Consider the following 26,346-nt stretch of genomic DNA (forward strand, 5'->3'; position numbering starts at 1 on the left):
TCTCCCCACGTTTGTGTGGGTTTCCTCTGGGTGCACTAGGTTCTCCAGATCTGGAGGTGGTCCCCAGTAAATGGTTGCCCACTGCTCCCTTGAGGGCTGGGTTAAATGCAGAGAATGCATTTTGCTACAGATATGTGTGTGTGTGACAATGAAGTACCTTTATTTATTAAATGGTTTTTCACCAGTTGAGGTGTGACTGGCGCTCTGACTGGAGAATTAGTGCCACCAGCTCTTTACGTTGATGCTTGGTTATGTTCACTTAACAGTAGTGGATGGAAGTGCGCACCAATTCATACCATACATCTAATACATTTTCTTTTGCCAATTTTTCTGGGAATTTAGATGCTGTTTTGTCACATAACCAAGAAAGGTCAGACTTGCTCCTAAAGCAATTTGAAGCACTTTAAATAATGTTTTAAAAACGTTAAAAAAAGCAATCTCTTTTACTGTCTAAAAGCAGTGGTAAGCAAAGAGAATGGAGACACGGCCATTTAATACATCCAAAACCTTTTTGAGCCGCACTTCAGTAGACAATATGAAAAGTAATTTGAGATTAAATGGGGACCGGGTGAGTAATATGAAGCACTTTTCTGCATACACGTACCACTCATCGCCTCCATATTTATTCCTCTGAATCAAAGTCAGCACACACTGCTGATGGTTTTTATGAAATTCCTGGCCTTTTGATTCTGAAAGTCTGTTAAGGCTTTTTTGCCATGTCTATTTTCAACACACACACTTCACAGAAATGTGCAAGTGCATAATATTATTTCTTGTGCGACCGTATCTGGTGTTCTGTTTAGCAGGATGCATATTCTGAAAGCCTGTTATTATTTGTGAGAACTTAAAAAGCTGTTTACCTGATCAATAAGGGAAAAACGTGCATGTGGGAAGAATGGGGAGAGACTCTAGATATTGATATGTTTTACCCCTTTGTTCTTTTTGATTCAATCAAAGATCAGACAGACCTCAATTGACTACATGACCTGCATACTTCCAAATAAAGTCACTCTGAGCACAATGACAGCTGAACAAAGACTGATCTAGTTTGGTGAATTACAGCCAATACAAACTACTAATGATAAATGTATCAACATAATTCATAAGCTGCAACTGCTTTAATAATCAATAACTTAAATTATATTTCCAAACAAACCATTCAACTGCTCTCTGGTTCCATCTTCTCCAATGTGGCCATTTGAGTCTTTGTATTTTTGCTATTTAATATCTTTGTGTTTTGGACTGTTTGTTGGACAAAAGACATCTGAAGATGTCACCTACAGTCAGTCAATTATTTGCTTTTGGATTAAACAATGTTTTTAACAGAAAGGAAGTTGATAGTTGGGCATGAAGAACTGATCTTTACCTTTCTGTCTCAGGGAGACTATGATCCCGTCAAAACCCGAGTTCTCCACTTCAAAATGAACCCTACCTCTGTTGCCAAGCAACAGCGGCAGCAGGATGTTGAGGCTCTTCAGGAGGAAGTGACACGTCTGAGGGAACTTGTGCGCTCATTGCAGGATGGAGGTGCCATGGGCCATTCACAAGACGAATCAAGTATGCACGCCCCCAGCCTTGGCCTTGGTTTTCCGCCATCAAAGGAGGTGCTGGGTAAGATCAACAACGCAGACACACATTTACACACTTGTACTGAATTGACTCTTCGATGAAACAGGGTTTGGCACTTTACTTTGTCTATTTTCTTATCACATTTCCGTTACCATAAAGTGGTGAGACAAGGAACACAGCAAAGGTTGTAGGAGAAATAAATCTTGACCAACAGAAATAACATTGATGTAGAACACAGTAAGTACATGTACATAAAAGGCTTGAGCTTTAATTACGTAGTTATTTACCTTATTGATTACTTACCAAGGTTATTAAGGTAAATGTGGGTAAATAGACTGTTGTAGTCAACATTGAAGAGGCAAATTAGTCTTGTACTACTTTCCACACTGCACACTTTTGACATTTGTTCAGGTCCTGATCTCTTTTTGGACTAATGAAAACTAATAAATGAAAGAAACTGTTCACGTATGCCCTCTATTGGCTGCATCTTAAACCAAAGGAAGAATGGAATTGCTTTGCTGGCCTTTGTCCTTCTAGTGTGAGTCTTATGACAGGCAGTTTGATGGGAAAGGTGTAGTTATGACAGGGTTAAATATTTAATTGGAGTTCAGGGCAGTTCAGCGCTGGAAGTCTGTTGGCTAATTTGTCAACTGAGGACCACAGGGCTCTGCTCTCCCTCTCTAATATTCACTCTTCCTCTGTCTCTCGCTCACCTAACACTCCTCTTGTCACTTCTCCCTTTACAACTTCCAACCACTTTATCCTTTGTTAGGCTTCATTTCACTCTTGTCTTTTCTTCTGTCATTTTCCCCTGTCTTTAATTTAGGCGGTCTGCTTCTGACCCGTTTTTCTCCTGAAGTAATAATTGAGTTTCCTACCGTTATGTTTAATTTACCCTCTAGCAGAGAATACAGACCTACTTTTTGATACGTGCTCTTATCTTCAGACCAGTGTCAAAGCAATGAGATGTCTGGACAAGTATCAAAGATAAACTGAATACATTTCATGTCTTTGCAATCAGCACAGACTTAAAAAAGAAACTGTTCTTTCATAACTATTGTTCGTTATTGACCCTTACACCCTCATCACAAAATTTGGATGTGCAATTAAGAAATTACAGATCTAAAATAATCTTTGAAAGTTGTATTTTTCAAATCAAAGTGCTTAACAAAAACCCTTCTTGTTGTATTCTTGTTGTTGTGTATTGTGGGTTTTGAGACTTTGTTATGAGAATAGTATCATACTATTAGTCAGTTGGAACACTTTTAAAAAAATCAGTTTATTGATCCCCTATGGGGACATTACAATTCCCACTCTGTGTCCACACTTTTGTTAGTTTTTTTAGACATAGTCCTGAACTACACACACACACACGCTCAGGATCTATACGTGGACTAATGGAGAGATGTCAGAGTGAGTGGGCTGCCAGCCAAACCAGCGCCCTGAGCGGGTGGGGGGGTACGGTGCCTTGCTCAACAGCACCTGGCATTGCCCAGGAGGTAAAGTGGCATCTCTCCAACCACCAATCCACACTCTCTACTTTTTGATCCGTACGGGGACTTGAACCAGTGACCCTACGGTTCCCAACCCAACTCCCTATGGACTGATCTACTGCTACATGGCTCAAGTCTGCGGGGGCGCAGCAGAGGCCGCCAACAATACACACAACCAGGTCTCCGGAAAATAAACTCATTCAAAACAAGATAAAAAAAAAAAGAATGAAACTAGACTGTTAACAGTGTGGAAATAAACTGATGGCTGATAATAAATCATATAAAAAGCAAATTGAGATGAATACCCTGTGATAGCAAATGGAATCATTAAATCTGCTACACAAACACAATTATTGCAGTCATGAAATTTCCATTTACATTCAAAAACTGTGGGTCATGAGAAGCTTTTTAATGGCATCCATTTTTTATAATAAATAGACAGCCATGTTTGTGTATAGGTGAGCAGTGCTACCAGTTACCTTAGAGCTAGGTATGACAGTATAACAACAGTTGGGATTTCAAAAACATGTAAAATGAAGTCTAGGATTACAGTTACATGACTTATTCTTTAATTTGGCTCATGTTTCACCTTGAATAGCCTTCTATTATACTCATCAAGCATTAAAAATAGATTAAACCAGTGAATAAAGCTGTTCTAAGTATTATTCCTGGCTTTACACACGACTACATTTTGTGAATAAAGGTTTTATTTTTTTACTTCTTCTTGGAAGCGCCCTGAGGATTACTGCAGTCAATGTGAAAATATTATTAAATATATAGAGTTTGAACTGAACTTTAGTTGTCGTCCTTCTGTAAGGCTTCTACATATTAACACATCTTGTCAGTGCTTTGTGGTGTAGCCAGGAATTAGACTATACCACTTACAGATTAATCTGTCCAGGCTATGACTCCCTTACTTTTACTGCTACTGTGTCACCCATCTCTGCATTACCATCTCCATGCTGAGTGATTTGTGTATATGTGATAATGCTTTACCTGCATAATTTATTTTTTACAATGAAATGGTGCATTTTTCATACATTTCACCGTAGAACATTGCCCTTTCTCCATTTGACTCTATGACTAGAAGTCTGAATTCACAAGAAGCACCGTCAGGACAATATTACAATTGAGTTGTGTTTCCTGGCCAGATCGGTTACCATTTGTAACTCCTGCTGTTCTTTGTTGGTAAAGCAACAAATATTTTTGTCTGTACCATTTATCTTAATTTTACCATGTTACATTCAACATATGCATACATTTGGCAAAGTTCAGTTTGGAAAATTAGCAGTCATATATATATATATATATATATATATATATATATATATATATATATATAAATAATAGCCTCCCTTGTGTGCAGTGGAATTTCTTGACAGCTTTTAAGAGACCTGTAGAGACCAATTAGGGGCAAAAGTCAGAAGTCACTTACTTTGTCAAAACTTGACAGTTGGTGTAGAAAATGTCTCACCCCAAATGCATTGATGTACTCACTATTACACATTGGCATATTTGTGTGTGCACTTGTAAACGTCCGTCTTTACATCGGCGATGACATGTTTATTTCCCAGTGTACGTGCTTATTTGTCTGCATGTTGCAGTCAATTTGAGCAGTGTCTATTCCATCCTTGTCACTTGAGAGTTTGCCGCCATTTTCATTGCAGTTTGATAGCTGTCATATAGTGACAGTTTTGTCACAATGCTGAAGTCTTGAAACAGTATTTATCAGCACTGACTGACACTCAAGAGGAGCTCAGTCACCCAGGAGACAGACGGGCACACAGACACACGCACATACTCTTTAAGTTTATACTTTTGAGCATTTACTTGTTTGATAATGAATGCTGCAAATGTAATAGGCTCATAAGAGAATAAAATAATAATAAACTTCTACATCTAAATGAACCACTTTTACTGTAAACTGCCGCACGGATATAAGATTTATATTTAAGTGTTTTTAATAGCAACAAAAAATTCAGAATTTGTGAATAGCTGTTTGTGAATAGAACATAAATTCATTCAACCTTTATTTATACTCGATCATTGAGGGGCAGCCCTCATTTACAATGACATTAAGTAAAATAAAGACAAAAACAAAACAACACAGAAAACGGTTTCCTTTCGGATTTTATTTAGCATTTGGATTTTATTTAGCAGTGGGGTCAGGAGAAGTACAAGTTTGCAGGTTTAAAACCAGATTTCTAAACTGGCACAAGTGAATGCATTTTAAGGAAGTGCTGCAATTTGTTCCAGGAGCCAGGTTGTACTATAGGTAGTACAATAGTACTGGTAATAGGGCTGCACGATTATGGCCAAAATGATAATCACAATTATTTAGATCAATATTGAGATCACGATTAATTATTACGATTACTTGTTGGTTTCAACCATAACAAATTTTATTGTCACATAGGCTATTTATAACCGCATTCACATCCATATTGTGCCACATTCCTCTTATGTTGAAGTTGTATGTTGGATGCTCGTTACCCACCGTACAAAACATCAACTGGGATTTCGGTACCTCATTACGGTGCCACTTAAATGTCTGCGCTGCTCCCTGATGCTCCAGAACAGACGTTAGAGGCAACAGAAACATGGCTGCATGTCACGCTATTTAACACCAATTACACGTTACACAGCAGGTAACAATAACGTTAGCTACAGTAGTAACTGGATTAAAAAGGCTAAAATGCTAAAAAAAAATAAAAAAAGCTCAATGAAAGAAAATAAAACTGGAGCATTCTAGCAACAAAATGACTCATTTAAAAATATCGCTCGATCACGCGAATTTGATTGTATGAAGCCCAAATCGTGATTGTAATTAAAATTTGTTTAATTGTGCTGCCTTAACTGTTTTTTTGATAATTCTTAGTGATGTAGATTGACATTTGAGTGAGGCATATGCTTTTGACCTTGAAAAATTTATCAACACCACTATGAGCATTTTATCTGCCTTATGTCAAAGAGTTTTGCTCCCCTTTTGAATTATCTTTCTGTTAATTCTCTTTCTGTTCTGGCTGTTTTTTTGTCACATGTTTTGACACAACTTTTTTGTGAATAACTATCGACAACTAAACTCTAATCTAATTAGAGCAATTTGTCAATTTTTCTTTGCACGCTGCCCTTTTGAAAGGCTAGAGCACACACACACACACACACACACACACATACACACAGGTTTTTCAATGCTTTGTGGTGTAGTCAGGAATTAGACTATACCACTTACAAATAATTCTGTCCAGGCTATGATTCCCCTACTTTTATTGCTACAGTGTAACTCATCTCTTTGTTACCATCTCGTTGCTGAGTGATTTGTGTACATGTGATAATACTTTACCTGCATGATTAATTTTTACAATGAAATGGTGCATTTTTTATTCTTTTTCTGTTCTGCCTGTTTTAGTCACATGTTTTAACACAAGTTTATTTGTGATATAAATAGCTCTTGACAACCAAACACTGCTATTTAATTAGAGCAATTTGGCCGTTTTTTTGCATGCGGCCCCTTTTGAAAGGATAGAGCGCACACACACAAGTGTTTTTGGTAACATCGTGGAAAACGTTTGCCTCTTTGTGGCTTGTCCGTTCTCCTCTCTTCTTTCACCATTTCTAATGTTACAATATATTCATGCACAATCCCACATACTCAAATGCATGTTTCACTTTTTCTGCAGTAGTAACATTATACATTTCTTCCCATAACGACTCACTTTTGCTCTGGCAAACTAATTTCTCTGCCTTCTCAAATCGAGTCTTCCAATTAAAGTAATTAGTGCAAATTGATTTTCAACAAATTAAAATCAATCCACCATCCTGCTTCTCCTCTACACAAATCTGCTCCCAGCTTGTAGACGCAGCTGGCTGTGTGTCCCCACCACTACATTTTGTGCATTATAGTGGATTGGTAGACCCTAAGGGAGCAGATAAAGTGCCTCAGGGGGTCTATATTTGATATGCAGCTGTCCATCTATGCTGTATTAGCTGAGTGAGTTGAGCATCTACTTGTGGAGCCCTGTGAAAAAGAATTCTTGCACGTGTTGCAGAATCTTAAAAGTAAAATAAGTAAAATATCTGAGTTGCTCAAGTATACAGAGTGATGTTATAAAAAATATTGTGTCAGAATATCTGATGTATTATCCCTACCTTTTGTGTGTGTTGCAGATTTACGTAAGCAGATGGAGAGCTCCGAGCTCCGGAACCAGAGGTTGAAGGAGGTGTTTCAGAGGAAAATTCAGGAGTTCCGCACAGTCTGTTACGTCCTGACCGGTTATCAGATGGATATCACCACAGAAAACCAGTACAGGCTCACCTCAGTCTATGCAGAGCACATGGACGACTCCTTGCTCTTCAAAAAGGTATTTTACATTTAAGGCGGGGCAATGTTGACACATACCACACTGTTTTTGAGTACTTTAATGTTGATATAATTTGACATTATAATTTTGTTGCTGTCAAAGAGTCAGTATTTACAGACAAAGAGATAACGGTGACGCATGAATGTGTGGTAAACTGTAACATGACCTCCAGGACCAGAAAGACACAAATTGACACTTTATCACAATTCTAGCTGTACATCTATACCTACACACATGCTGAGATCAGATATGGTTGCATGTGGCTGTGAGCCACTGGCAGTGTGTATTTCTGTAAGCATACGCACCCTGATCATTAACATAGAAGTGTGAGGTTACAAGGGAGGAAACTGTCAACATCAAAATTCCTACAGGCTACAGCATCTGTGAGAGTGCTGATTTCTGTCTTGGTGGGATCTTCCACTAATGCTTCAGGAAGTGCAACTTTGACCTTGCAAGGTGTTTTATTTCCACCCCTTTTTTTTTTACTGAATCCCTCATCTCGTTTATGCACCATTACGCCACATTATGGCTTTGTGCACTACTCAGCCGTGCAGGGGGAGGAACAGGGCCCCCCCCTTCTCTCGCTCTCTCTCTCTGTTTGTGTGCAATGTTGCCGGGCTGCATTAATCGATCACTGCTCCCCATACACACATTGAGTGGGCTAAATAAAGACCATATGTGTGTCTGTCCCTTAGCAGTTGAGCTAAATCCTTTTCTTAAGTAGCTTTACAGTGAAAACATCCTGTTGTGCTCCCTTTGCACTTACCATATTATCTCTTTCCTTCCCCTTCTCCCCTCTCTTCATCCTGTCAAGCTACACTTTTTGTCTATACCTCTCTTTTTGTTTATCTTTCCCGTTCTCTCCGTTGCTTTCTGATCTGAGTGTCTAGCAGGAGCTAATCACTATGTTGTTGTGTTATGATAGGGGGCCTCTAGCTACAGCAAGAGCCGTGGAGAATCCATACCAGCGAGGTAGAAGGCGGCTTTATTATCTTGGCAGGGTGATTATAGTGGTCAGGTGCTAGACTGTTGCAACTGCTCATTACTGCCTTGCTCATGGACTCACTTGAATGCTAGTGCAGTCAGAAAAAAAGCACGAGTATAAGAATACTGGGGAGATTTGAGTGTGCATGTAGGCATTTTTTTTGTTGTTGTTGCTGGTGTGTCCAATCTGCTCCATTGAACCCACCTGCGACCCTGCCAGAAGAGATAATTTGCTGTCAATATTTATTAACCTCAGACTGCATTCATAGAACAAACATTCACACACACACATCCACACGCACAAACCCACGCACAAACACACGCAGACAGTCGTGATGCCCTCATACTGCGCACTGTCATGCTCAGATGCCCACATACTCACGCCAATCTCACACTACAGCCCCCCTCCATTTTGTTGAGAGCACAAGCATGTACAAAGAAATTCACACAAAACCAATGCTAAAACATCCTGTATTAGTATTCCGGGTGTTCTCCACTGTCGGTGTGTGTATGACACACCCCTGGTGGCCTATGGGAGCAACGAGGCCTGTACTACTAATGGAATATGACGCTAGTCACAAAGTACAAAGGGACAGCCACACACAAATGCACATGAATAACAATATACATAACACACTCTTGATGCACGCGTGTGTGTGTGACTGTAATCTGGGTTGTGTGAATATAAAGTGGACTAATTGTAGGATGAGGCAGGAGTAAGTGGAGAGCAAATGGGGGATTTTGGACAGGAAGTCTTTACTAATAGGATTCTAATGTTATTCACCTCCGCAACAGGGTTGCCAGATAATCCTGCTAATATCCCCCTCTAGCAGAGGCACCCAAATCCCCCTCCTATGGTGTAAGCTGTTTAACCTGCAACTGTCACATTCTCTCTCATGCATTCATTATATCAAATTCTCCTTCAAATTATCTTTTCAACCTTTATTCATATTGACTTTTCAGGCCTTTTTAAAATCTCTACAATTTGGTAATCCAAACATTTCAAGTTTAATTGTCAAATGAGAGGCCTTCCTGTCTCTCTCACTCATCCATTCAGTCAGTTGTGTGAAGCTCAGCAGGGATTGTAGAGAAACACAATGATAGTAAGCATGGCTTCAAGAAAGGTTTTGTTTATTCAGTCTTTATCACTAACTTGGCTCAGAGGTTCATTTTCATTCTCATTTCCTTGATTAATCATTTAATCTATAAAATGTAGATACAATTTAGAAAAAGCTGCTCACAATTTTCTATTTTCTTTATATTCATTATATATATGTATATGTGTATGTGTGTATATATATGTATATGTTTGTGTATATATATGTGTGTATTTATGTGTGTATATATATATATGTTTATGTGTGTGTATATATATATATATGTATGTGTATATATATGTTTATGTGTGTGTATATATATGTTTATGTGTGTGTATATATATGTTTATGTATGTGTATATATATGTGTATATGTATATATGTATGTGTATATATATATGTATGTATATATATGTGTATATATATGTATATATATGTGTATATATGTATATGTATATATATATGTGTATATATGTATATGTATATATATGTATATATATGTATATGTATATATATGTATATGTATATATATGTATGTGTATATATGTGTATATATGTATATATATGTATATATATGTATATATGTATATATATGTATATGTATATGTATGTATGTATACGTATGTATATGTATGTATGTGTATATATGTATATATATATATGTGTATATATATATATGTGTATATATGTATATGTATGTATATGTATGTATGTGTATATATGTATATATGTATGTATGTGTATATATGTGTATATATGTATATATGTGTATATATGTATATATATATATATATGTGTATATATGTATATGTATATATATGTGTATATATGTATATGTGTATATATATATATGTATGTATGTGTGTGTGTGTGTGTGTGTGTGTGTGTGTGTGTGTGTGTATATATGTATATATATATGTGTGTATATATATATATGTGTGTATATATATATATATGTGTGTATATATGTGTGTATATATATGTGTGTGTGTGTGTGTGTGTGTATACAAAGTTACTTATTTAATTATTGCATCAACTTTATATTCAGGTAAATCCAGATGTACACCCCCACAGCATTTACTTAACATGTTTTGAATTTTACATAAATTTGCAACAGTTGTGTTTGTCAAAGTTGACTGTAACTGTGTGGCTCTTGGATAATAGTGTTACGAACAAGAACCCGAATGATGTAACAGCTACTTAGTCATAACTAGTTCATGTGCATAAATGCTGTTTGTCAATTAATAATGGATACATGCAAGGTTATGTTTAAATGGCTTTGATGACTGAATTATTTAGGGAAAGTGTGCAGAACATGTTTGTGTAATAGTCTGAAATGAGCATTTGTGTAATTTACATTTTTAGCTCACCCCTAGGTGAGAGGGCTGATTAGCATCAGTGATTAGGTATTTACAAGGCTCTGCTAATCAGTGAGATAAACACCTTAGCTGTGTGAGCCAGTGAGTTATTAGAACCTTTTTCTTCCAGACGTTTCAAGGAGACGGAGGCACTGCTTGCATTTAACAACATTACCATTTCCCCGATTAAAGGTTCAGATAAACACAAAGTCCAAAAAGTCTGTTGTTACAGGATACAATAGCTTTACTGACATTTTTTTTATTGCATAAACAGTGATTAGATTCCTGCAGGCCCAAGAAATTTAAATTTCGTCCAACACATTATAGAAATAGTTTATAATTTATTTGTAAAATGCTGGCTATAGACGGGTAGTGAATGAAGCAGTGCATCTGTCAGATAAAGATAAAAAAAACAGGCATATTGTAGACAAACAAGTCCTTAAATTTGTGTGTCTCTGTAAGTAATCTCCCAGAACAGACCCACTGCTGGGCTTACACACTACTGCTATTGATTAGCTCATTAACAAACAAACAAACACACACACACACACATACTTACACACAGAGCTCTGCTTGCCACAGCAGTGACTAAAAACTTCTAGATGTTCTCTATCGACAGACTGACTTTCCTGTCTTTTTCTTTCTTTCTTTCCTTCCTTCCCTCCTTGATGCTTCCTTGACACTCTTCTCCTTGCCCCCCCCCCCCTCTCCTAATGAAAGGAGAAGATAAAATCTCAGGGCCAGCTCATTAAAACATAGTCCCAATTAACTGTCAACCTTCTCACCAGAGAGAGGTGGAGGGAAAGAAAAGAATGTGTGTATGGAGGGATGGTGATAGGTGATGCGTCGACGGAGCAAAAATTTCAATAGTGGCACTGGTTTAAAGAAGCAATAAAATTGTGTCTTTTGAAAAAACTAAAATAATTAGTTTCTGTGTGAGAGTGAGAGAAGGAATCGGAAAGTTAATAAAGTACAGTTTATGAACACTGTCAAGTCTTAATGACACTGTGTCTGTTTTATCAGCAACTTGGGAATGATTAACGCCACACAAATGTGTGTTTGCCTATGAATGCGTACGTGTGTGTAAGACAGATTGTAAGCCATCACTGCTTGAATGGTTGAGTCACTCGTCTATAATAGCTATAATAATAACTGAGCAAAGCCTGACTATCAGGGTTGCTGCTGGCCACAGGGCCAATGAGACTCGTGCCATGAGAGGGGTCAGGCGCTGGAGCGCTGTGGCCCAGCTGAGCCAAAAAGGTATATGGTGTCACTCACACTCACTCAGTGATAAGCATGTTATCTCCTGCCTCTCTCATTTTCTGACCAATCAGATTTAATGCCTTTACTGTGTTAGTGTTTAAAGTGGCAGGCAGTGTGGCAGCTACTTAAAATGATAAGGGACAATAAAGTGTTGTTTTGTTTTTTAACCTCTGTTTATTGATTATATAGTAAAGGAGAATGAGCAAGTTAATTTTATAACGAAACACCTGTACCGCCTGACAAAAGGCAAAGACACTTGAGGGAGGAGGGGGTGCGGTCAGGGCTAAAAAAGAAATGTCTAAAGTTAAAAAGACAGCAGCACACATCAAAACATTTCCAACACACCTACGACTACTTGAATACAATCACAGCAAGCGTTACATGTGACAACAAGTATTATGTTAATTACATGCAGCCTAGAACACAAGTATTGGGCATACACAAGCAGTAAGACAAACAGGCAAAGCAAAACAACAACAGCAGCAAAAAATCAAGAATACTTTCATAGGACAACAATAAGCAGCAGACGCCGGTTAAAGGTAACCCCGGATATGAGAACAAGTTAGAGCAAGAGGGGCAGGTGCGTTGAGCGGGTGATAGCGGTGCGTGTGTGGTCAAGCAAGGAGAGCGGTAACGGAGTGAGAGTACCAGATAAGTGCCGCTGTGAGAAAAGACTGAGAGGAAAAGACATAGCAAAGACAATGTATAGTGAGTTAACAGTGAACACTAAAACTTCTCCAGACTTGGTTTCTTCATCTCTTGCCAATACTGCTGGTAAACGGAAGGATGTTACCCACGTTTCGGGACGTACGGGAGCCTCAGAAGCTAGTGTTTACCTTCCACTCCGTGCACTCCCACTCCATGCCATCTCTTTTCTGGCATTGTCAATTAAAAAAAAAAAAAGATCTGTGATGTCTATTATGTTTTTCCATCTCCAAGATAAATCTCTTGTAGTCTGTGGTGTTGTAGAGGAGACGTATACAATATTGGGGGGAGTGTCTTTTGGTAAATTGACTAGATGCTCTCGCGTTTTCACTTCCTGCCCGGCTGTTCAAACGCCCCTTTGCTCGCGTGAAAATAAACCTATCGTTAGCAGAGCAAACATCGACTTCATCAGTGACTCCGGAACAGAGCGCAGATGCGCCCAGTGGAAAAAAACTCCCAAATGTTTACTTCATGCTTTTTCCTTAAACACTATAGAGTAACAGAATAAACAACATTTCATTAAACCTGACGACATACGTTGCAGCACAGTGTTTCCATTTCAGCTCAATGTGAAAGTCTTCACAAGAGTCTTTATAAAGCTCTATGGTCAAAGATTTAAAAAAGTGTCCGTCCATAGACTATATAAAACAGGTTGGCCGAGGGCATGGCATTAGCCGAGGCCCCAAAGCAGACTAGCAGCTGAGCAGAGTGTGGCTGACTCGGCAGTCCGCTATCTTCATACTCTCTCTACCAATATATGCTGCTCTGTTTTAACAATGTTAGGCTACAAAAAAATTCATCTAAAAGGTCGTTTTGTCAGGATAAGGCTATAAGCAGAGGGAAATTCCGCTAGCTGCTAGGCTAATTTATGCAGTGTAAAGGGCAATGGTAAAACACTGCAGCACTATGCTGACCATCTCGGCTGAGAACAGAGAGTCTGGCTGAATCCTTCCCAGCCCTGCTGTGTATTAGGATTCAAGATTGAACATTGCTTTTATTGTCATACCACAGTACACAGTAGTACAAATGTACGCGCAAAGTTCACAGCTTAAAAGAATACAGCACAGACACAATTGTGGAAAAGTTGAGTTATTAGTTATATGAATTTAAATAAATAAATGCTTAAATGGGTGTGCACAGCATGTACAGTGATAAATATACATATATAACGTCTTAAATAAACTAAACAAAAACTGAGGTATAAATATCCAGAAACTAGATACATACAGTTGGGAAGAAGTATAACGTATAAATACACATATTTAAAGTAAAATAGTGCGGTAGAAAATAAGGTGTAGTCAGAACAGATGCTAAGGTGCATTTTAAACATTATTTTGTATATTATATGTTAAATTAAACACTACCTGTACGTAGATATCACAAATTCTCAAGCCTAGAAAAAATGTATCTATCATGGTGTGTCTCTACTGTCGGCGTCATTTCCCCGTTTCCCATTCATTTCTGTGGGAAAGTGCAATGCATTTTGGTAGCGTCGGCGGGACTTTGGAGAAGCTTCTCATTTGCATAAAGTTGAATCTAGCCACCATTATGCAAATGAGGAGCTGCCGGCTCGGTTTGCCGCCTCACAAAAGCTGATGATAATCTTTTAAACTGACCTTTGTCAATCTGAAAGGAAGACAGATTCAGCAACTGCTTAGTCTATTTTTCGCGTAAAATGTTTTCAGAAACACATTTTGGTGAATTATTTTCGTTGAGATTGTATTCCGAACGAGCCGCCATTGTGGTCGGTTTTGAAATTCGGGACGATAACAAAGCTAATTTGTGGTGATGTCACTCTGGTATAATGTGGTTAAAAAAAAAAAAATTTTTTTGATTTTGCTGAGCCATTGTTTTCAAGTTTGTGGATGAATGTTTTGTGTGTATCGTATGCTTATCTTTAATCTGTCCCTGTGCAAAACGGGTCTAGAATTGTCTGTGAAATAACAGATCTGTAATGTCTTGCATTCCTATCGAAACGTTGTTTGCTGGGTGGTTATCTAAGATTTGTGTGTGTGTGTGTGTGTGTGTGTGTGTGTGTGCGTGTGTGTGTGCGCATGCATGCATGATCTCTTCATGTGTGCAGGACAAAGTTGAGAACAAAAAATGAATAAGAAACTGAAAAGGATAGATGAGTGGGTGTTTTAAATATTTTGGGAAGAGAAGGAAGGCTTCCTGGGACTGAATTTCATTTTGCTCACTGACTGAAACAAAACACTCACTGATGTATCACTGATAGTTGTGAAGATAAACATCAGCAAAGCACTAATAAACAGTAAACCCAAAGGCTGATGGGAATACAAGAGTGAATAAATTAACTCCATTTCCGTGGATGTGGCTTTATGTTCTTAAACCTTTAGAGAGAAATCTTGGAGTTAAAATCCCAGAGAAGGAAGAGAATGTTGACTCTGATTTCTCCTGACAGTTTCCTGTCCTGCTTGCCCTCAGGGTGTGTATGAGTATATTTGTGTAGGCCTGTGCACACGCTTGCAGTGTCACTGGCTCCTCTGGTCGATGTTCGGAACATATGTCTGCTGTCTCCATGGTAACGTGATACACCAGAACCCCACATGAGTCCACCTGAGGTTGTGACTTTTCCTGAGGTGGAGAAGGCCTCCCTAGTTCTGTCACAGACTCACATCAGTGACAAGCAAAGAAAAACAGTCTACACCCTCCTACAACCATGATGGCTACAGCTGATGGGACGAATGCGTCGGGAACGGCTGGCTCCTTCCAAATTTTAAAACGGCGACTTGTTCGGAATACGATCTTGTATGAAAGTAGTTCACCGAAGTGTGGTTCTGAAAATCCTTTCAGGTAGAAAAGGCTATGTATTTACTGAATCTTCATTTCAGATGGTCAGAGGTCAGTTTAAAAGATTTTTGTCAGCTTTTGAGAGGCTGCAAACCGAGCTGTTCTTTGGAGAATCGGGCATCAAGTCGCCAGCTCCTCATTTACAAAAATTTGAATCCAGCCACCTTCATGCAAATGAAGAGCTGGCGACTCGACGCATGCCTCTCCAAAGTTGAATGGGAATGTGGGAAATGACACTGACAGAGTAGACACACCATTAGAAAGTTGGGAGTTTAACAGAACTGTATAGCTCACTCCTCATCTCTGATTGAGACTAATGGCTCAAGGCTGCATTAGCTGCTACTAGCATAACAAATCCTAATCTCTGAGCCAACTGTTGGTGGTCAGCTGTGCTGTAGATTATGTAAGGCACCAGTTTTGAGAATGATTAATGCATGAAATAGCAAGACGATATCTCTAGTTTGGTTGCAACAATTTTGATCCTTTTGAAATTTCGAAGCTGAATCATTGGCGTAGTTTTTAAAAATGTTCTTTTCATGTCATGTCTTTTCATTTCATTTCTTCAGTAAGTAAAGAGAATAAGAGAAAGGCTAAGGGTGCACTTCACTATTGGAACGTTTCATGCTGTAAATAATGTCTGTGCACAGTAGAGTAAAACGTAACATATCTTACAAGCGTCTTCTGAGTATTTGTGTTTTCTGCCAGGACTTGTAATTGAGCCATCTAATGTTATCACCCAAAAACATCACGTTGATACACACAAACTATTTAAGTTTAATTTGATATAGAAACTTGATCTACAATTGTGTTTTTTAAGTCTTATATATAGCTTTGTATACTGTACATGTGATTACCAGTTTTGCCTTAAACAAGATGTTCAAAAAGTAGCAGGGCGCCTCAGGCATACTGTAAGACCAAATTGATGAGTAAATGGCCTAAACAAAGTCCAGTCAGAACTTACACTTTAACAGTAAATGCGTCAACAAACTGTAAGTTCACAGTATATCAAAAAAAACTCCTGTTGCAGGTTTCTTAAAGGGCAAGGATTATATAGTATTTTCAGGATTATACTTGCATTTTGTGTTTGTACAAGAACATGTTTTTTATGTAAAAAAAAAAAAAAACTTTATTTTTCGCATACTGCCCATGGCTGCTGTACCGGTATTCACCCTCTGTATGAGACGTTCTGTAGGAGCACCTGTCCCTTTTCCCCTCTATCCCTCCTCCCGGAAAAAGCCCTGTCTGCTCTGATTGGACAGCACATTTCCTGGACTGTCCGTAACCACCACGATGTGGTTCCAAAGGGGTTAGCGAGGGTCCATAAAGCGTACCTACCACGGAGCCATTTTTTGCTAACAAGCCATCACCTGCTGTTAGCATTCCATTGGCATAAATTTTGGCGCCACTTTGGCAGCGAATGACTCTACATGACTTTACATCTGAAGCGTTTTAAGACTATTTGTCCATTGTTTATCTCTAAAGAAACACAACAGTGTATAAAAGGCTTCTTTACCTTGTACCTCACTTTATGGCTCTGTAGCAGACGTTTTTTGTCATATGGGATATAATTAGTCTGTGCCTATGTTATCTCCGTGCGTACACCTATGCTCTCTGTCTCTTTCAACATTTGGAGTGATTGAGATTTTCTCCTGGCACTTCTACCAGAAAACTTACAATTTACACTTTTTACTTTCAGACAGGTTGCTCACGTCACATATATGTTGTCTCAGCTCAGCTGCGCAGTAACACTCAGCCATCACCGGAAAAGTGCTTCTAATAGACTTCACTGGTCTCCATTGCAAGTCTACGGGGTCGCTTTTTCCATTAATTTGACTGCCTATGCATAACTCACTAGTTGAAGCTGGAGCTACTGCAATGGAGTATATAGCAGGAATTTGTACCGTGAGAAATTAACAATAAAGGCTTCTAAACCAAAGATTAGACAACCGGACATGTCCCAGCAGTAAAGTTAGCAGAATTTGTGAAGAAATAACCAACACCGACCGAGATTACAGTTATGTTGCATTCGTATGTAACTACTTAGCAGTATGCTAACGTTAGATTGTAATGGAACGAATTAGTACTTTCTTCTGTTAAAAATCGCTAAATTAATGCTTTTTATCCAAAAACTACTGACAGAAAATGTTTCAGTAGTAATGTGAACCGGAATTGGGGAGAATATGACTACACTGGCAGTCAAGATGACATTGTTTACTTCCATTAGCATGTAGATACACGACACAATGTTAATTATGCATTGGCTTAAAAAAAAAAACTCCAGTCCTGCCTACTTGGAGCAGATGACCAATTATGGAAGGCCGGCTTATAGTTGCCTAAGACTTAGCCGAGAGTAGAAAAAACTGTTGAAACCGGAGTGTTCAGAATAGTTTGAAATCTGAACGTTTTACAATATGTTCACCTCATTTCTTTGAAAATCCAACATTATAACATTGTAACATTGTAGATATGACAGAAAACACAGAAAAGCATAACATTTGACCTTTAAAATTTCAACCACTAAATGTTGTGTACTAGTCAAGTTTGTTTTTAATTTTGAGTCCTATCTGAAATGCATGCTACATGTTTTTCTGTTGAGTTCTGGCTGAAAACCACACTGCATAGAAATGCCCTTTTTCTCTTTCTCACTTTTAATCCAGCCCAATTGACGTGTTTCTTCAGTTATAGTCCAGGCTTTGTTTAGCTGTACACAGAGGTCAGAACACTGTCATTCTCTCAAGTCTAACCAGCTGATCAATGACCTGTCAATCACACATTAAATGTGACACCAAAGGCAGAGTAGTATTGCATATTAGGTTTTTCCGTCTCTGTGACAAAATGATTCACAATTGTTCAAAAGCAAACATTTGAGAAGTAAACAATGTCATAACATTGCAATTTAAAACCAACAGGGAAGCAATTAATAGTTATAGGTAGCATTTCTGGAAGATTATGCCACCACTATTATTAACAAGTATTAAGTTATGAATGCACAAATCTTGAGATTCCTCCAGATTTATGGAGCCGCTCAGACAATTAAAATAATAAGCATTTTTGGGCGCATCTTAATTGTCAAGATTTCTAGTATTGACAACTGTAACTAACATGTTTTATGTATTTATGTTAGTGAGAATTAGGTTGATTAGTCGTTCAGTAAGCTGCTCACAAAATAGTTATGTTAGATACATGTAATCACTGGTTATTTATTGCTCAGACACATGAACAATGCTTTAAAAAACAGTAAACAAATAGCTGATTAGTTTATAAATATGGATAGAATAGCTGCTGATTAAATTATTTTGGGTGGGAGCTCCACTCTCTAGCTTCCTTTTTCTCTCTGACATCCTCCTTCTGACTGCAGAAAAATGCCAAAATCTGCATTTAAATTGAAGGAAATTCATCTGCATATTTCAGAATATTCAATTTATTAGCCTTGTGTTTATTTCAACCACACCAATCAGCAGCATTGCCATGCATGGGAATTGTCAGCTGTAGATTATGATGCTGCTGCTGGTGGTAAGACGGTGTTTGTGTGTAGATTGGTGGAGCAGAGGTGGGTGGAGGTGGAATCTGAAAAGAGGCAAAGGTGTAAATGAGAATGAAATTAAATATACTGGAATTTCAATGCATCTCTGTCTCAGCACTGAGATGTATTGGAGATAGATATATGCAGCAAAGCGAGGAGAGAACAGGACAGAGAGGGTAAGACATAGAAGAAAAGTCTCCTCATTAGCGGTGGAGAGCGGAGACCGAAGTCAACTGATCTGTGAACTCCATGTCACCACCTCAATATAGACCCATCGGTCACATCCACGCTTCTATTTAACAGTACAGTTGAAAAGACCAGTGCAAAGTAGTATGTCATGTCTGTATGGACAGTGAAGCTGTCTTAAAGCATTTCATAAAGGCTTAAAGGGCGGAGAGAGTTGTAATATAAATTGTCAAAGAGTTGTGATTTATTATATATATATATATATATATATATATATATATTATTATATTATATATAATTATCTCGTCAGCCAGTCACATTACCTGTCTTGCCAGTCAAATTTGCACATAATATACAGGGCTCACCAAATGGAAATGAGAATGTAGAGAGCTTTTAGAAAGAAAAAAGTAATAGGTATAATAATTGCAACTAAAACATTTAAAAAAAGCGATTGTTTATTTAAGTCTTTAATATGATGGCATCAGTTGACATCATTTCACCAATGACTATCCCAAGAGAGGAAAAAAAAAATTTACCGAGTGTTATTGATTAAATTAAATCAGTTACAACCACCATTCAGCCATATCACATCACGATAAAAATGTATTTTAAGCATTACAAATTAAACTCTGCTGTAGATAAACAAATTGAAAGGAGGACCATGACACAGATGGCTGCCCTGCGATTCTTGGATGAGCAGAGGAGTGCTGATGGGGAAGAGACAGAGAGAGACAGAGTGAGGGAAGATTGACAAATGATTGGTAGAAAAGAAAATGATAGTTCAACTTTTGATTAGATATCTGGCCAGTGTGATGTGTGCAGAAGTCTGTGTGGTTAATTGGCACCAATCTGGTGTTGTAAGCGCAGTGTATAACTGTACTTACCGGCACTATGCTTTGGTGTAGCACTTTTCAAATTGGACCCACTCTACAGACGTTAGTGTACTAGTGTAAAACAGTAGAGCATGGCAGATAGTGTATGTGGCTGTCAGCACCATGCTCATCAGTTACTATCATTATACTATCATACTATCATCTTTTGTAGTGCAAAAATAATATTGGCCGGTACAATCTTCTCTACTGTATGTGATGATTTGCTGCTGTCCTCTGTCCTATATGCCAGTAATTAAAATTTGTTTTGACTTTTGGTCTCACACAAAAAAGACACTTGAAGATCTCACTTTGTCTTAAGGAAACTGCGATGGACATTTCACAGATTAAACCTGTAATACACCTATTGAGGAAATGATTGGCAGACTTGCTAATTGTGCACGTGGTGCGCTGTGAATATTTTTGTAAAATTATGAATAGATTAAATACTAGAAAATATAGAGGCAAAGCTCATTTCTAGATCTTGTCTTTTACATGTTTCTGTCTAACTGTCTTATGGCGTGGGCGTGCACCTTTACTCTGACCCTGTCTGTTTTGGGACAGGAGCATCATTGGGATTCAGGCAGCATACAGCTCCTTGGTTGGATGAGGTCACGATAAAGCCCCGCCCTGCATCTCAAGCCAGGAAGTATTGATTTCCTTTTAATTGGATAGACAAATGAAAAAGGGATGGATGGGGTAGCACTCCTCTCCATAGTTGAAGTCTATCCTTATTACATTTTGTCGGGTAGTTTTGTCTTGTTAGATTCTTAACCTTGATCCTGGGGAAACAAATGCAAGTTTTCTTCCTGTCTGTTTTTATGCTGGATGATGTTGACGTTGGTGTCATTACTTCAACCTCACCTTATATTTTTCTTGCTTCTCGTTCTCTCTGCTGAATGACGGAAATCCAGTTTTCAAATATAAACAACCTGGTTGTCTTCATAAAGGTCAGCTATTGTTTAAAGCGTGAATATGCAAACAAGCATAGATGAGGTCAGGATTTGAATAAAGCTGATTTCAAAGAAACCTCTCCTGACCTTATCAACTTGTTTGAATTTTTCTGTGCATAAGAAAAACGATACGTGAAAACAAAGCTAACAAGTGTTGCTGAGTGTGTGGCCTGGGTCGCATTTGTTTAAATTCTGCCTCTCTTTAAGCCATCAAAAAGGAATGATGACTTTTGTAGAAGAACATACAATTTTAATTTTAATCAAAAACTTAATGAAAAGGTTGGTAAATCTGGCCTTAATGGTTGTAATAAGCAGAAATGACCCGGCAACTCCATCTGTTCTCTAGTGCAAGATGGTTTACTGTACGTGAACAGAATCACATAGCGTTAGTGCCTGGTACTTCATTAGGTAGATTAGCCGAAATGAGTAAGGCTAAATTTACAGTCATTTAGGCACCTGGGTATGGGTCCTCTGTTAAACATTACCAGAACAAATATGCTATTTCCCCTAATTTATTCATCAAATCAATTATGCACTTATATGTATGTAGTAAATTTCAATCATTTCAAGAATATTTCATTTTTTCAACCTGTTTTTTGCCCTCATGACAAACCATTAGGTTTAGCATGTTCACTTCAGTAGTTAGTACCTCCAGTTTATCCAGAGCGTACCAGGACAATCAGGTTTGAATTAAGAAAGATTACCCCAAAAACAAACTGTTAAATTATAAAACACAAGCTTTTTGTTAAAAATCTTTTTTTAATTTTTTTTTTATTGTATATGGAAAGGACAAAAACCTAGAACTACAATACTCCCAACACAATAGATTAGGAGATTTAAATATCCAGAATTTTTGAATTGTATTATTTATACTTTATGCACATCCACTGTCAAAATGGTTTGAAGTAGAGTTAAAGATATTAAAAAAAAAACATATATCCTATATATGTTGACATACATACAGGTATGGGAATGTCCAGGAGTTGATGCCTTCTGGATAGAAAAAACAAGAGCCTTATCGGATATTATGGATGTTATTATACCCTGTCTTCCAAACATCATTTCATTGAATGATTTTCAAGCCATCAATCAAAAGCATTCTGTGGAATAACATCACAAAAAGGTAGTTATGAGATGGATATATCTGCATGATCTAACCACACCATTGGCTTTAATCATATCTTAAGACTCTTTTCTTTAGAATTACCATTAGGATGAATATGGGGTGTTAAGGTAACAGAACGTCTTGCTCTAGAAATTGAAAAAGTGAAATCACTACTTTAGCCCCATTGTAGATGTGGTAGGTTATGTTATAATCATGGAATTTTATATATAATGTTAACATAATGAATGCAAAAACACCAGTTTCTCGTTTTTTTTTACACTGCTTAGACACAAGCACAGCACATTTAAATGTATCAGTGATATAAATCTATTGGTTAGGAATTTATGGGTCTAACTTTCTGTTTTGATGTAAGTGTATTTTCTTTCCATGGATAACTGGCTAAATAGATTGGGCTATTATGATGGAATCAAGAGGGAAAGGGAATACACTGATAAGGTCAACTAAAACAGTATTACACACATTACAAAGTGGAACGCTTTAAAAACAGTCTCATGTTTACATATTGTATATCAGATTTTTTTTTATTTTCTGCTCTAAACCGGATGAATAGAAGCATTCCAACAGTTTTACATTAGATATTTTTCTTCTTACTAGAGAAGTAACAAGGTTACTTAGGCTGAATCTCATTTCTCTATCTTACCCTAGGTTTTGCGAGTTCATGCGAGACTAAGGGCTGTCCCAATACTCATTTTGATCGAGGGATAGGGTTAAGACGAAGGGGTGTATGGCCCTTTTGTCCAAGTGAGGACGCGAGCTGACTTATAAACAAGGGGTAGCCATAAACATTGCGCAACAATGACTGCCGCTTCAAGCAGAGAGACCCATAAATGTAACTAATTTCAGCTTAAATAATTGATTTAAAAATTACGACAGTCTTGTTTTGTGCTCCATACAGTCCTGTACATACAGTGAGAGGAAAAATTATTTGGTCCCCTGCTGATTTTGTACATGTTCCCACTGACAAAGAAATGGTTAGTCTATAATTTTAATTGTAGATTTATTTGAACAGTGAGAGACAGAATAACAACAAAAAATCCATAAAAACATATTTTAAAAATGTTATAAATTCATTTGCATTTTAATGAGGGAAATATGTATTTGACTCCTCTGCAAAACATGACTTAGTACTTGGTGGCAAAACCCTTGTTGGCAATCACAGAGGTCAGACGTTTCTTGTAGTTGGCCACCAGGTTTGCACACATCTCCAGTAGGGATTTTGTCCCACTCCTCTTTGCAGATCTTCTCCAAGTCATTAAGGTTTCGAGGCTGACGTTTGGCAACTCGAACCTTCAGCTCCCGCCACAGATTTTCTATGGGATTAAGGTCTGGAGACTGGCTAGGCCACTCCAGGACCTTAATGTGCTTCTTCTTGAGCCGTTCCTTTGTTGCCTTGGCCGTGTGTTTTGGGTCATTGCCATGCTGGAATACCCATCCACGACCCATTTTCAATGCCTTGGCTGAGGGAAAGAGGTTCTCACCCAAGATTTGATGGTACCTGGCCCCCTCCAGTGTCCCTTTTGATGCAGTGAAGTATTCCTGTCCCCTTAGCAGAAAAACACCCCCAATGCAGAATGTTTCCAACTCCATGTTTGACGGTGGGGATGGTGTTCTTGGGGTCATAGTCATTGGAATTAGCATTCCTCCTCATCCTCCAAACACGGCGATTTGAGTTGTTGTCAAAGATGTCCATTATAGTCTCATCTGACCACAACACTTTTATCCAGTTGTCCTCTGAATAATTCAGATGTCCATTGGCAAACTTCAGACCGGCATGTACAGTATATGTGCTTTCTTGAGCAATGGGACCTTGCGGGCGCTATAGGATTTCATTCCTTAAGGGCGTAGTGTGTTACCAATTGTTTTCTTGGTGACTATGGTCCCAGCTGCCTTAAGACCATTGACAAGATCCTCCCGTGTAGTTCTGGGCGGATTCCTCACTGTTCTCATGATTATTACAACTCCACGAGGTGAGATCTAGCACGGAGCCCCAGGCCGAGGGCAATTGACAGTTCTTTTTTGTTTCTTCCATTTGTAAATAATTGTACCAACTGTTGTCACCTTCTCACCAAGCTGCTTGGCAATGGTCTTGTAGCCCATTCCAGACTTGTGAAGGTCTACGGTCTTGTCCCTGACCTCCTTGGAGAGCTCTTTGGTTTTGGCCATGGTGGACAGTGAAATATGATTCATTAATTGCTTCTGTGGGCAGGTGTCTTTTATACAGGTAACAAGCTGAGATTAGGAGCACACAGCTCGTTACCTGGATAAATAACACCTGGGAGCCAGAAATCTTTCTGATTGAGAGGGCATCAAATATTTATTTCCCTTATTAAAATGCAAATCAAATTTTTTTTTTTCTGGATTTTCTTGTTATTCTGTCTCTCACCGTTCAAATAAATCTACCGTTGAAATTATGGACTGATCATTTCTTACTCAATGGGAAAACGTACAAAATCAGCAGGGGATCAAATACTTTTTTCCCTCACTGTATGGACCTGCAACTATGTTCTTAATTGAAACTTTAAAAAAATTGCTAGCTTGCTATGATAATGCGAATCGTTACCCGCTAACCATCAACAGTCCCACATTTCTCTGCCTTGAATGGACTCCCTGCATGTCTACGGTTTTAACCATTAGCAGAGAATATTGTTTGATAGCAGTGCACAACACTGCTTGTTTTGGAGACTACGTGTTTTAGATATATTGTCCTGTATCACACAGGGACGCAGGAAGACACACAGCAGCTGTTCCACTTTTGGGCTGATAACGAGCAGAGATTTCTTTCTTAATCATGTGTTCATTTGCAGCCATTCATTATTGTAGTGGTACTGTAATATTGTAATCATTTGTAATTAAATGCTGTTCATGCAATTGTACATTGTTGTTGGTTATGATATGGGAGACTCATAAAAGAAATGTGAGAGAAGGGTTACTGGCCAACAGGCGTCAGACTATATCAGAATATTAGAATAGCTGTAGTTTATATGTTTGTGGCCTTGTGTGTCTTTTACACATTTGAGTTCCTTTTTATGTGTATGACATGTAAGTTCATAATGGTTTTGTAACATAATATATTTAATGTAATGTTTTTGCCAGTTATGTTTAATTTATTGGGCAATAAAGACATTTTTGTTAACAAGGAGTTTTTATACATCAGTGACATTCAAAACAGTGATAACTGGAACAGATATACACACCATGCAGTGTGTATACATATGTGAATTGCAAACAGTCCTGAGTACTACATAGATAGAACATCTGCACCACCACCACCAACTTGAACATAAAATAACTATAAAATATATAAATGCAAATGAAACTGTTGTCAAAACCCACGCAATCGACATAGACAGACTTGCAGAAGGCATCTTGGAAGTTTGTGATCAGTACTGTATGGTGACAAGTAGTACAATGGGTGTCCCATTACATAAGGGTATGTTTTTACCCCTAGCCCTTATCACTCGGTTTCGAGCGCCAAAGGCTGAGTGGTAGGGGTAAGTTGGAGAAATGTGATTCAGCCTTACTCTTTGTCTGTTACATTTCTGAGTACTTGAAAGCTGGACTGAAGCTTACCTTGATCGTATAATTGTGATGTACCGCAACATTGGAATGAAAAAAAAAAACATTTACAGAGAACTATTGTTGTCCAAAGCAATCAACGTAACATTCACATCTATGTTATTATTTTCAACTAGAAGTGTAATTAAGTGCAATTTTTTTCTGCTGATGGCAGAGCCTCTAGACTGAAGAAAATTACATATGTGAAAGACAGAAAAATTGTTATAATGAGCCTGATATGCACTCAGTGCTAGGTTTGGACAAAGAAGGCCGCTGGTGAAAACAGTGGCGACCTTTGTCAAAACCTGTGGGATGTTTGTGTGAAGGCATTCTTTGTATGTCGAGTGTCACCAAATGATTGTGGTGATGATGAACAGTTATTTTGCTGTTCTTTTTTTGTTCTGGTGCACTGTACTGCTCTTACTTGTCATGTAATGAAGACTAGCCTTAGTGGGAATGTCTTTAAGTGACATTTGATTACCAATGTGCCGGT

The 26,346-nt window shown here is 38.1% G+C and overlaps 1 protein-coding gene across 4 annotated transcripts in view; it reads left to right on the forward strand.

Annotated features, from left to right (window-relative positions):
* Nucleotides 1-26,346, forward strand: part of mad1l1 (mitotic arrest deficient 1 like 1) — a 61,834-nt gene that overhangs the window by 29,978 nt on the left and 5,510 nt on the right. For all 4 annotated transcript variants that reach the window (XM_034891637.1, XM_034891627.1, XM_034891612.1 and 1 more), the window contains exons 16-17: nt 1,380-1,611; nt 7,230-7,423. In XM_034891637.1, the coding sequence (XP_034747528.1) occupies nt 1,380-1,611; nt 7,230-7,423 (426 nt within the window). The remainder of the gene's footprint in view (nt 1-1,379; nt 1,612-7,229; nt 7,424-26,346) is intronic.

Source organism: Etheostoma cragini, chromosome 2 (assembly GCF_013103735.1).
Source record: "Etheostoma cragini isolate CJK2018 chromosome 2, CSU_Ecrag_1.0, whole genome shotgun sequence".
NCBI classification, from domain to species: domain Eukaryota; kingdom Metazoa; phylum Chordata; class Actinopteri; order Perciformes; family Percidae; genus Etheostoma; species Etheostoma cragini.